The sequence below is a fragment of the Barbus barbus genome, assembly GCF_936440315.1.
Source record: "Barbus barbus genome assembly, chromosome: 18".
NCBI lineage: Eukaryota > Metazoa > Chordata > Actinopteri > Cypriniformes > Cyprinidae > Barbus > Barbus barbus.
Genome location: NC_136746.1, coordinates 27,192,432 through 27,206,301, shown reverse-complemented (window position 1 = coordinate 27,206,301; position 13,870 = coordinate 27,192,432). Strand labels below are relative to the sequence as shown.

At 37.1% G+C, this 13,870-nt stretch overlaps 1 protein-coding gene across 1 annotated transcript in view; it reads right to left on the bottom strand.

The window, feature by feature from the left end:
- The window catches only part of LOC306884216 (collagen alpha-4(VI) chain-like), a gene marked incomplete at both ends in the record, with an annotated part of 54,334 nt that overhangs the window by 13,547 nt on the left and 26,917 nt on the right, over positions 1–13,870 (bottom strand). The window contains 16 exons of the mRNA XM_079439935.1: positions 14–76; positions 278–340; positions 463–528; positions 840–875; positions 1,599–1,652; positions 2,144–2,209; positions 2,304–2,366; positions 2,458–2,511; positions 3,301–3,345; positions 4,338–4,409; positions 8,739–8,792; positions 9,092–9,184; positions 9,450–9,586; positions 11,031–11,109; positions 11,629–11,972; positions 13,197–13,451. Of these exons, the coding sequence (XP_079296061.1) occupies positions 14–76; positions 278–340; positions 463–528; positions 840–875; positions 1,599–1,652; positions 2,144–2,209; positions 2,304–2,366; positions 2,458–2,511; positions 3,301–3,345; positions 4,338–4,409; positions 8,739–8,792; positions 9,092–9,184; positions 9,450–9,586; positions 11,031–11,109; positions 11,629–11,972; positions 13,197–13,451 (1,544 nt within the window). The remainder of the gene's footprint in view (positions 1–13; positions 77–277; positions 341–462; positions 529–839; positions 876–1,598; positions 1,653–2,143; positions 2,210–2,303; positions 2,367–2,457; positions 2,512–3,300; positions 3,346–4,337; positions 4,410–8,738; positions 8,793–9,091; positions 9,185–9,449; positions 9,587–11,030; positions 11,110–11,628; positions 11,973–13,196; positions 13,452–13,870) is intronic.

Below are 13,870 nucleotides of genomic sequence, written 5' to 3'. Positions count from 1 at the left end.
CAGTCTTACATACCCTTGGCCCTCTGGGTCCTCGACCTCCCTTTGAACCTTCAGTTCCAGGTGGGCCAAAGGGACCCTATGAAAACACATATGGTTCTCAACAGTCATTGCATTGCGCTTTGTGTTTTATATCATAAGTTTTGTACTCTAAAGATATATATATATATATATATATATATATATATATATATATATATATATATATATATATATATATATATATATATATATATATATAAAATGAACATGCAACTGGTTTAAACAATTGAAAACAAACCTGAATTCCAGGTACACCTGGAGGACCATTGTGTCCTTGAGACCCTTTGGGGCCTGGTGGTCCCTGAACAGACCAAAAAAATTTAATCAGGGAAATATAACAGTTCATAGAATCAAACACTAACATCAGAAACCTGTTATCTGCGTGTTTCTTTTTAAATTACGGTGAAAAGTCCCAGTTCTCACCACTCGTCCAGGGTAACCAGGAGGTCCTGGTTGTCCAGCTTCTCCTTTTTCATTTGAAGAGTCACCCTACACAGATACACACATTTACCATTACCACATTACTACAGCAGAACAGACTAGAATAGATTCTAATAGAAAAGAACAAAACAGACAATAGAATGTTATTTAAAACAATAGACTTTTAACAGTTCAGAGATGAATGGTATAATTACAAAAGAATAGAACACATTACAAAAATATAATAGCACACAATAATAATAAATCATAAAAATAACAGGATATGTTAGAATTACAACATGCAAGATTAGAAAAGAATGGTATAGAATAGAACCGAACTGAAAGAATAGAATCTTTGTATATTTTTTATTGTACATTACCAGCAATCCTGGTCGGCCTTTACTTCCTGGAGCACCCTACAAAAATACAGAAGTTATCTGAAGGATAAAACTTCATGACGGATGAAAAAAAGCATATCCAGGCAATAAATGTTAAATATCCCACACCGAAGGTCAGATGTCATGACCATCATAATACAAAACGTCATCACACATACCGTTCAGTGTCACATGACCTTTCAGAATTTTTTCCAAAATGCTGATTTGTCGAGAAACCTTTTTTATTAACACAGCTGAAAATAGTTACGCTGCTTAATGAAAGTGTGTAAACCATGATAGTGACTTTTTTCACGATGCTTTGATGAACAGAAAGCTTGAAAAACATAATTTATTAGAAATGCATTTATCCTTGTTGAATAAAAGTATCAACTTCTTAAAAAAAGAAGCTCAGTGTATCTACCTGTAACACATGCACATTTTAAAATGCAATATGATAGTGTACAAATGTTTGAGCATGATTATTAAACTATTTAAGGATGAAGTGACACTGAAACTATGCATTTTCAAACAAAAGTACAAAACTAGTATTGTGCGCACAGTTTGGGTACTAATATGGACTTTTATATACATGTACCTTTAAGTCAATAATATGTATCATTTAGTGGAAATAAGGTACAAACATGTAACTTTAAGCATTTGTACGTTAGTGTACCATCCCAGTGACAGCTTTGCATCTTTCTTTTTTTTCCTGAGAGTGTAAGTACAGTTAGCTACTACAATACTAGTAGCGGTAATACTCACAGGATCACCGTTATCTCCAGGTCTGCCTGGGGGTCCAACAGGCCCCTGGTCACCCTGACAACAAAACAGTCATAACAGACTTTTACCGATACTGGTCACACATTCTTGTAACATGGTGAAAAAATGTGGTTCTAAATCTGATATTTGGTCACTTGATTCTCTTTTATTAGAAGTTCTTAATTTGGAATTTCTCTCAATAAAAGTCAAAGCAAGAGCCAAAAAGGAAAGATTAATTATGAAGGGGAGCAGCAACAATTGTGTCTATGTCAAATTGCACAAATGTGTTAGTGGTGTTAGAATTAACAGTGTTAAACATACAGTATATAATTAATCACAAGTGTAAAGAGCTAACTTTGACAGTCTGCAAAACCCAAAGTCACATGGGAGAATTTTGAGGTGGTGTGTATTACATAATAACAGAGGAAGAATGTAATTACACAACATTTGACTTATGACACATCACTACTGAAACAGAAACACTGTCACTCTTACACAAACAAATCCAGTGAACATTTTCCAGAAGGAGTGTAAAAAAAGACCCTCACCGGGAGCCCAGTATCTCCCCCCTCTCCTTTTGGACCTTGAACAGTGTTGTCTATTCCTGGTGCACCCTGTTAGCACAAACAGAGAACCATATACAGACAAATCAAGTCAGCTTGTTTAGATGGTATAAAACAACTACTGTAAACACAGAGGAAGACTTACAGGATCTCCTCTCACTCCGCTGTATCCCTTAGGTCCAGGTCTGCCTTTGAAACCCTTCACACCCTAAAAGACAGAAATAACAGTAAGGAATCCGTTGGGTTGTTTTAAGCAAGCAGACAGATGTGAGCAAATGCATATGTGATAATGTAGTTACAGCACTGCCCGGGTCTCCTTTAAGTCCTGCAAGTCCATTTAGGCCACCATCCCCCTGCACACAACAGAAACAGAGAACAGTGACTAAAATGACTCAGTGACTCATTTAGTGACAATGCAGTGCTCAAATGAGCAGTTTCATGGGTCACTTATTTTGGGTTACATTTATTGCAGTGTTTAAAGGCAACACTTTACTGATACTCCCCAAACACGACTTTTATATTACTTGATCATACTTATGATTACGGATATTTCAAGTATGAAACTTCAACATGCAACTCATGAATGATTTCTCAAAATATGTGGTTTGCTAAGGAGGGGTGTGCTATTATGTAAGTGGTCAAATGTACAAATTTTGTTATACTTTATTGAAGGTTTACCTATGCATAATGAAATTTCAGATTTCAATTCAGATTTTTTTCAAAATGAGATGTCAATAGTTGCATTTTGATATATACATGCATATTTAATTGTGTTCACATTGGTATGTGTATTATCAACTTTCTTGCATCAATTTAAGTGTCTATTACCAAAGACAACTTTATGCAAAAAAAAAAACAAAACAAGACTCAAAACGGAACAAAAGCTAACCTAATTGCATCTAGACATTGTCACAAATAGATTTCTCTGTATAGTGAATATTTTTATTGTTCTAGAATTTACAACATATTGGTTTGCTATCTTGACTTTATTTATCCTGTTGGGAGTGGAAATTACACTTTACTCTGCTTTTTGAATAAATTGAAATAGTTACATATTTACACCTAATTAATATATTATTTTAATATAGTGCATGGGAATGTAAGTGTAGAAAAGTGGCAGAGGAGAGAAATCAAGATGAGACCTGTTCTCCATTCACTCCATCCAGCCCATCCTCCCCATCTTCTCCCTGTCAGACAGAATTCAAAGGGTCACACACTTACAGTCTGTTTAGGGAAGTAATTAACAACACTGCACAAATAAAACTTGTACTTGATGACCCTAAAAATGTAAACACAGACGAAAAACTGCCTCATCAAAACAGTGAACGTAAGTGCAAAAAAATCTTAACGAGAAATCTGAATGTGTTAAAGCAATTTTTTCACATTTCTTAAATGTATAAAACAAGTGAAAAAAGTTTGTGCATTACTAAAGTCTGTGTAAATTCTATGAAAATAGTCTTAATATCTTATGCAATTTTGCTTCTCATGTAAATGGCTTCTAAAGATTTTTTTTTATTTTTTATTTAAACTAATTAAAAAACATTTACATCATTTTTGAGGTGTAAATTGTGGTTGTAAAGAAAGCAGCAGAACAAACACTGATTAAAGTTATTTCAGTCTATATTAAATTTCCTAAAACATTATCAGTGTATATTTTTCTCCGAACAGTAACTGTTAAAGTGGGAGCAATAATAGCACTAACAGAAAATAGAATAGAAGCTCGTTACTCACTTTATTTCCAGTGTAGCCTCTCTGGCCCTGTTAATATGAGATTTAAAAACATTTACTTTATTCAGCACAACTGTATGATCCTACAGTTGTAAACATGATCCGGATGATCTGGTTTAACACAGGAACATTAAACACTGACAAACATCCTAGTCATGCAGTTAGTAATAGTAATCAAATCAGTCACACTTAATGTATGAATGTGTTTGCAACATAAAATATTAAACCATTTTATTTTTATATTAACAATCTGATTTATTGATTCATCATTTTTGATGATTACTTCTTTAAAGTAGACACAGAAAAAGTACCAGTTATTACAAGTGGTGTATGAAGATACACTGTTCTACCTTGCTTACTAATATAAATCCAAAAATACCAAGCAGAGCATTGCTCTGATACAAACGACATCAAGAAATGCATCTCCAATGAAAATCGTATGTTATATTACCTGGAGTCCTCTGTTTCCAGGGCAACCGTTATGTCCCTGAGTTCCATTCAGCCCTGGTGGTCCTCGCTCTCCCTGCCAGAAACAAGACGGGAAAAAAAGACTTTATCTATAGCGTACACAATGTGCATCCTCTATAAACGTGTATTCTGTCCTATATACACAGCATAATCAGTGATATATCGCTGATATATCAGATATGTTAATCCTGTGAATTAGTAATGCTGAAATTTCTGAATCGAACAATTAACAGGTAAAAAACATTGTTTTATCAGGCACTGGTCAATTTTGAAATGTTGGGCTATTTGGCTTTTCATAAAATTTACATTACATTTACATTCATTTTGCAGACGCTTTTATCCAAAGCGACTTACAATTGGCAATTCATAAACAAAGCAATTCTTCTTAAAGAGGCAAACAGATGCAGGAAGTGTTCATAATACCAAGTTTTAGGCATTGTTCAAATAAGTACAAGCTCGAAAGGGAAGGAATAGATAGATAAAGAGAAAGACAAAGATTTTTTTAGAGTAGTGTCAAAAGAGATGAGTTTTCAGCTGTCGCTTGAAAACTGTCAGGGATTCAGCATACTGGATAGGAGTGGGAAGATCATTCCACCAGCCAGGAATGGTGAATGAGAATGTTCTGGAAAGTGATTTTGAGCCTCTCTGTGATGGTACCACGAGGCGTCGTTCACTAGCGGATCTCAGACTTCTGGAGGGGATGTAGATTCGTAATAGTGAGTGAAAGTAGGTGGGTGCTGAGCCTGTGCAAGCATCAATGTCTTGAACTTGATGTGAGCCACAACCGGGAGCCAGTGCAGGGAGACAAAGAGAGGTGTGACATGGGCCCTTTTGGGCTCATTGAAGACCGGTCATGCCACTGCATTCTGAATCATTTGTAAAGGTTTGATTGTGCATGATGGAAGTCCAGCCTAGAAATTACAAGGCCTGGGCATGCAGTTGTGCAGCATACTCTGTTAGAAAGGGCCTGATCTTTCTAATGTTGTGCAGTGCAAACCTTTAAGATCGAGCAGTTTTTGCAATGTGGTCTTTGAAGGTCAGCTGGTTATCAAAGATTCCACCAAGATTTCTGACCAAAGTTGATGGGGTAATTGTAGAAGAACCTAGCTGGATGGTGAAATCATCCTGAAGAGTCGGAGTGGCAGGGAAGACAAGAAGCTCAGTCTTTGTCAGACTGAGCTGTAGGTGATGTTCTTTCATCTATGCCGAGATGTCCACCAGGCAGCCTGAGATCCGTGCAGCTACCATTGGATCATCTGGTTGAAATGAGTGATAGAGCTGTGTGTCATCAACATAGCAATGGCAGGAGAAGCCATGTGCCTGTATGATGGGACCCAGTGATGTAGTGTATATGGAGAAAAGTGGGGATCCAAGAACTGATCCCTGAGGAACCCCAGTGACCAGTTGATGTGCTTTAGATACCTCCCCTCCCCAGGCCACCCTGAATGGCCTACCAGTGAGATAAAATTCAAACAAGCGAAGTGGAATCCCTGTAATGCCCAGTGATGACATGGCGGACAGGAAGATCTGATTGATGACAGTATCAAAATCAGCAGATTTATGCAGCATAATTAAAGCATAAAAGCTTTTGCATTCTGCAAGTCTTCCATGACTGACAGTAGCGCCATCTCAGTTGAATGGCCACTCCTGAAACCTCACTGGTTAGCATCCAGTTTGTTGTTCTGTGAAAGAATCAATGATACCTGGTTGAAAACCACACTTTAAAGGGTTTTTGCTATGAATGGAAGGAGAGAGACAGGTCTGTAGTTGTCTATAAGAGAAGTGTTTAATGTAGGTTTTTTGAGCAGTGGGGTTACCCGAGCCTGCTTGAATTCAGTGGGGAAGGTGCCTGTGAGGAGAGATGTATTGATGATGTGCGAGAGTGCTGGTAAAAGTGTAGGAGAGATTGCTTGGAGAAGGTGTGAGGGGATTGGGTCTGGAGGGCATGTTGTAGGATGGCTGGAGAGGACAAGATTAGATACTTCTGCCTCACTGAGGGGACAGAAGGAGAAGATGGAAGTTTTATCAGTGGATGTGGCTGGGTTAAGGTCCTGTGAGTGTGGGGCTGAGAATTGACTACTGATTGTTCAAGTTTGGTCTGTGAAGAATGTTACGAAATCATTAGCTGTTATATAAGTGGACGGAGGTGGTGGAGGTGGACAGGTTTTGAAGAGACTGCGTGTGTCTGGAGCACTGTTGATCTTGTGGAAATATGTAGATTTGGCAGTATTGGACTACAGCAGAGAAATATGAAAGCAGAGACTGATTCATACTCTGGTCTGACGGATCTTTTGATTTGCGCAGTTTTCTCTCTGCTGCCCTGAGTTTGGTCCGATGCTCACAAAGAACATCGGATAACCAGGGATTAGAAGGGGCAGCCCGAATGTTAAAATGTTTCAGACTAGCAGAAAGAAAACATACAAAAATAACTTAAGTGTTTATTGCATAGGTTTAAATTTCAATACTTAACCTTAAAGGCCCTTTTCTTAAAACGTGTTTTTCATACTCAGTAGCACTTACATACACCTGACAGACTTTCCAGTCTATATTGTGAGATTTTTTTACAGAAGGGTTTGTATATAAAAAAAATTGCTTTCACTTTATTTTGATGGTCCCTTTAACACATTCTGTTGACTATAAGTAACATTGCACCTACATTTCTACTAACTCTCATTAGAGTGTTAGTAGTGTATTAGTAGACTGGTAGGGTTAGAATAAGTTGACATGTACTTGCAAAGTTACTTACAGTCAGTAGAGTGTCTGTTGAGAGACCATCACAATGAAGAGTTAGCAGATATGAAGCAGACAGTCTACTAATACTCTAATGACAGTTTGTTAAGATGTAGTTGCAACATTACTTGGTGTCAACAGAATGTTCAAAAGGGACCATCAAAATAAAGTGTTACCAAAAAAATTACAATAATGCTGTTGACAGCATTGTCTGATGCATGGAATAACAAAAAAATAGGTATCCAAACCCCTTCTTTATAACCTTTTGACTCTAATATGTCAGCTTAATAATCAGATAAGTGCTGTCAAAATATTAATCACGATTAAAAATAAAAATTTTGGTTTACATAATATATGTGTGTGTACTGTGTATATTTTTATGTATATATAAATACACACCCATACACTATATATTTGGAAAAGATTTACATGTATACATATATTCATGTAATTGTTATGGGTGTCTGGTGTGTTGAAACAAGAAGGAGTTCTTTTAATTATCCACTGACTGAGAAGGGCACAATCAAACATAAATCCAAAATAATAGCAGACAAAGGAACATGGAAGAACACAGGCTAAATACTAAACGTAATCAGGGAGGAACAGAAAACAGGTGTGTAACTAATTAATCAAAAACCATGGAAACAAACGAGGCAGGAAGACGGAGACATAGAAACTAAACTAAAACAGATCATACATGTAACAGTAATTTATATTATAACTATATTTAATATAAATATGTTTTCCTTAAATATATACATGCGTGCGTATTATATATACATAAATATACACCCTACACACATATATTATGTAAAAACTTTTATTTTGGATGCGATTAATTGCAATTAATCGTTTGACAGCACTAATTTAGATTAATTAGATTAATTCTGTTCTGAAAATGTGTCCAAATTGGTGCCTATTTAATTATATAATGCCTCATTTGCTTATATAAGCATAAAATTTCACAAAACATGTAAAACAAGGAAAAAAAGTGTTTCACTTTATCCTATTTACAGCTGTAGTGCCTTTGATGGCCTCCAGAGGGCACTTCACCCCAAACTCTTTCCGGTTGTGGCTAGAAGGGATACAGCTCCGACCATAAACGACCATGTTTTATTAATATCTACACCTACCCTTACAAAAATAGATTATTGTTTGTAAATTATTGTTGTAGTGCGACAAAACCTATGCTGTATTGAACGGGGCAGTCATGGCCTAGTGGATAGAGAGTTGGACTTGTAACCCGAAGGTTGTGGGTTCGAGTCTCAGGTCCAGCAGGGATTGTAGGTGGGTCCTTTGAAAGGTGGGTCCTTTGATATAACTCAGCTACATCCTTACAATGTAGCTGAGTTATTTCAAAAACAGCAATTTTATCACCTAGTTTGTGAGAGATATAATGTAGCGATTCAGTATTGAAGCTAATTTACTAAAAGTCAAAGGATAGTGTTGACAAGTTTCTGTGCGCACTGTTATCCCCCAGATATTCAAGACATGGTTATGCCTTAGTTTTGACCCTTGCTTGCTGTTTGGTTATGATTTGGGACTGTCCTAACACTGCATTTGAATCTTCACTCAGTCTCACAATTCTGTAACAGTTCACTTGGGGTGGTACTTGCAATGTGACATCAAAAATTAGGCTGACAATTTCACTTACCATACTACCTTCTTCTCCAGGAAATCCAGGATGACCCCTCTGCCCAGTAAAGCCCTAAATAATAAAAGAATACAGGAATGCTGACACATAAAACCTGCATAGGCAGAATTTCTTGAAGACATCGTAGCCACGTTCCTGATGCGAAGGCTGTTCAAAAATCAAGCTGCCTTCTAAATAAGACACCTCATGTTAGTCAAATTGCATTTATCACATTTAGTCATGATGCATTTACCATTCACATAAGGATATAATGCATCAGCCTCAGTGAGAAAATATCCAAGATAAACGTAGCAAGGGAAATTATATAAACCCACAACACATATTCAACGTTATCAGAATTGAGGGGCTCCAACCTTCTGATTTCGGATTCCAGGGGGTCCTCGTGGTCCAGGTATACCGCCACATGAACAAGGTACATCACAGCATATCCTCAGTGCCACTGTTTCCTGAGGCGAGAGAAAGGCACACAATAAGTGAAACCGACAACACTATTTTATCTAAACAAGTTAAAGGGAAGTAGCTATGAAAAGCCGTCTTTTGTAAAATACACAAAAATACAATCAATACAAGATTTCTTTCAGAGCAGCTAATGTTGAGTTATTGATGCAACTTGTGCAGATGGCATAAAAAAACAAGCCTGGTAAGAACCGCACACTGCTCCTTTGGTTATTTTGAGTGAACAGTGCCTATAAGCATTGTTTTGATACTTACAATCTGTTTAACGAGAGCGTTGCCTAAATTTAGCATGTTGATGGTGAATGGCTTCATGTAGCCAAAACCTCTCCCAAATTCCAGCTGGTGAACGTCTATTATTCCCGCCAAAGACACAATCAACAGTGCACTGACCCCTAGTTTACACATCAGAAATAAGAACACCTGGGTTTAGTACAGAGTGACCATAGAGGAAATCAGGGTCACAGATTTTGACTTCAAATATTTGTGGAAGAAAAGTCCCACAAAAAGCAGAGAAAACATGGCACAAGAAAACATGAGAGCTACTTATATAAAATTATTAAAAGGCAGTTTTCCCCCCAAAAAAACACATGGAATTACATACATACAAAATTTATTAAAGTTCTACACACAATTGAGTTTTAGGTGGATCAATCTTGAAATGCTCTGACTTCAGGCATTTGGTATTGACTTACATTTCAAAATAAAACTTTATAAACTAAACATTGTTTCTAGTTGATCTAAAATAAAATATGCTATATAAATAAATATTCTCCATGAGAGAGCCCAAAGCTCATGGCCAGTGGTGTTCGGACTGGAGTTTGAACCTTCGTGATATAAATGGGAATCTCCCACGAGCTCTCCTGCGAGTCGTCTCAGCGCAGCGCAGGGGAAAAATTTTACCCTATTGTTTTGTTTTAAGCAAAGGGGGCATCCCGGGGCTCAAAATACACAGGGTAGGAGGGGGTAATGACACTGGGTATAACTAAAAAGGTGCCATTGTCCGGTGAGGTCCGGTTGGGGAATCACAGAATGGCCCAGCTCGGCGATCTCAAATCACATAATCTTATCTGCTTATCTCCTGAACTGAAACTTTCTTTACCGCGCTATTCAGCGCAAATCCATTTTATTCCCTTGACCAGAAGTGGTCAAGGGAATCTTTCTGCCTACAACTAAGCTCCACCCACAGAAAAATGTCACAATGTTTACTAACAGAAAAAGGGTCTATATCAGGGGCCTGTTTCATAAAACAGGTTTACCAAGTATGCGAGGCTTGTTTCGGTTAGTCTGGCTTATTTTTAACTAAATCAGCTGACAGTAAGTCAGACTAACTGAAATAAACCTGACTTATTTGGTAAACCTGTTTCATGAAACAGGCCTCAGGGATGTCAAACTCAGTTCCTGGAGGGCCACAGCCCTGCAGAGTTTAGCTTCAACCCTAATTAAACACACCTGATCCAGCTAATCAAGTCGTTCAGGCTTATTTGAAAACTATGTGGATTGCCTGTTGGAGCAGTGTGGGAACTAAACTCTGCAGGGCTGCAGCCCTCCAGGAACTGAGTTTGACACCCCTGGAATTTCGAGTGTTACCTGGATGCACCAGCAAGTGGTGGAATATTTTTTTAATAAAATTATAACTCTTCTATGCCTAGTCTCTCGGTATATCTTACTGAGCTTACTTTTACACACATGCAGCATGGTGATTTAAGCGTTTTCAGACATTCCAATGTGGGCAAACAACTTTTGCAAACTGCCTGATAGCCCTACTGAGGACAAAATGAAAACACTGTTTTCAAATACACCCTAATTAATGTTGATGCAGCCAAAGACATCACTTACCACTTTCCTGAAGTCTCTTTGAACTCGCCATTAGATGCTGAATGTTATCATCCAGCCCATCTGTGAAGATTATCAAAACCTTGACACAAACATACAATTAAATGTCAAATGGGATTGAGCAGCATAATTATATGTGAATGCCATTATCTGAGTACTATCAACTGAATGAGTAATAAATATTTAATGCGATCTAGGTGTCGATGAGCGATATCGGGATATGAAATCTAAGTATCCAACTCCAAAAAAAAAAAAATAATAATATTTCAGACAATACAATCTGATTTCCCAACCATGTTTGTCTGGCCTCTTCCATCTATTGTTAATTAGAGCCTGTTGTAGATCCCACTGCATATGAATTAGCATTTTTAAATGGATTATTTTAAATATTCCAAACATCAAGTGCATAGTGTTTCTTTTGTGTAAATGATAGTTCAAATATATTTCTTGTGAAAGTGTGTCAGTAAAACATCACAAATGTAAAATCATTTGAAAATAACATCAGCAGAGGTGCCCTTGTTTAATTAAGGGAACATTAACATTATGAATATAATATACAGTCATTTTGATGTACAATTGTAGATTTCAAAAACATTCCCACCTTCGCCTTAACAGTGGAGGAGGCAAACATTTTTCTGAAGGAATCTAACAGAAACCCGTTGAAAGCCAGGGGCATTGTAGGTCGCAATAACATCACTTTTTTGAGCACATCCTTGCTGTAGCTCTCAAAGTTAAAATCACCCAGAACAGTCTCATCTTGTCCAGACACAAGCCTGTAGCCAAATCGAGTTGAAATCTTGTCCTTTTCAATGCAGCATAGATCACCCATCATGGAGATTTGATGGATGGCTGCAGTAACCAACGGTTCCACTTGAGGTCTCAACAGAGTTTGTGTGTTTGGTTGTCTGGACACATCAAACCCAAAGGCAATGTCAATATCGCAACCTGTTCAAACAAAACAATGGGTCACAATCTTCAGGAGAGGTTAAAGACAAAATATTATACATCTTTAATTCAATAATGCAAATGCATACATGCTATGCATGTACACGCCTTAGTATATTAAAGAAACAAAAGTTAGATTACAGGTTCAAGGAGTTGGGGTTGGAGGAGGGAGTTTGATTTGAAAGCAGCGATGTGATAAGAGAGATGCTGAAAGTATAGAAATTTAAATGGACCACTGTGATAAGTGTCAAGACTGGATTGGTACACATCAGGAACAGCTGACTATCAGCTGATGCGAGCTTGACTGACATGGCCTGACTGAACTAGTGCGATGCTTGATTTTTATTAATTGTTTTTGTAACAATATTAATTGGAATATAGTTTCTAAAAATAATAAAATGTGTAACTTAACTGATAGCTTTAGTCTTTAGTGATAGCTTTAGTCTTTTAGCTTTAAAGCGTTAAGTTCAGTCAATCAGTTAACATCTACATCCCTAATGAACATCAAAGACAAGAGAGAATTGTTGGAACTGTTCACTTGTGCATGGTCATGTGTTCAATGTATTCATCCGTCTGAGGTCAGAAATTTGTGGAAGTTTAGAACAAATCTTGTTATACTATATTTCATCGAAAAATGTTACTTTCATGAAAAAATGAAATTTAAATTAAATGATAATTTCTCATCATGGAAATACATTTGATTTCTCATCAAATTTACTTTCCATCTGACTATTGCAGAATGTGAGCTTCCTCTTCAGACAGCAGTTCATAAGGTACATAATAAACAGAGTCATTTGGAGGCAGGCAACATATCATGAGGTTTAGGAACAGAGCTTACATGTAGAGTATTTGGTATATAAAATTATGAATACTATAAAACTAGTTACTTACCAGGTACAATTGGTTTTACTGGTCCTATACAGAGTAAATGTAACACTTTCCTTATGGTAGTATTCAGTTTAAGGCCTTCAAAAGTCTCAATAAGGACCCGTTCAGATGATCCAGCTATTTCAAGCAGCTCAGTTTTCTTTATATCACCGCCAACCCCAATAACAGTTATTTTTATGTTCTTGTTTTTGAGATAACTTAATGCATTCAAGTCCTTTGGATCATTTGCATATCCATCTGTGATCAGCAAGAGATTCTGAGCGACTCGTTCATCTATTCTGGATCCATTCTCTCTCGTGAAATAGTATCTAATATTTCTCAGGGCGTCCCAAGTACTTGTGCCCTGCTTCCGATGTTTAGTGTAATTTATAGCTTTCTCCACTTCAGCAAAACTAGTGTAGCTGTTCAGGTGAAATTCATCCAGGAATTTATCACTGAACTGGGCAACACCCACTCGCCATTTGTCTTGAGCAATGTCCAGCTCTTTCACAATGTCAATCATGGTTTGTTTGAGAGTATTCCAACTTGGATCCTTAATCGACTCTGATCCATCAATTAAAAAAACAAGGTCTGATACCTCCATCTCACAAACTATAAACAGATACAAAACAAAAACAACAACAAAAAAACATTAGGACAACATTAATGTTGCAACACTGAAACTCAAGATTGGCTGGCCATAAGCTTCTCATTATTAAGGGACTATGTACACTTGATCACTTCAGATCACGTATTTGTACCGATAGTTACAGATAATTCAGTAGGTGGTCTAAGACACATACAAGATGCAACTTCACCACATAAGCAATCAACATATGATGCTTAGGGTTTGTATCTCATGGTTGCTTCTTCCATGATTGTTTCCTCACGTGAGGAAACGATCATGGAAGAAGCAACCATGAGATACAAACCCTAAGCATCATATGGGAACAAAGAGTTTTGAAATGAATTATATTACCATATATCATTAAGCGTTGATCAGATTTATATGAGGTATAACTGGACATCAA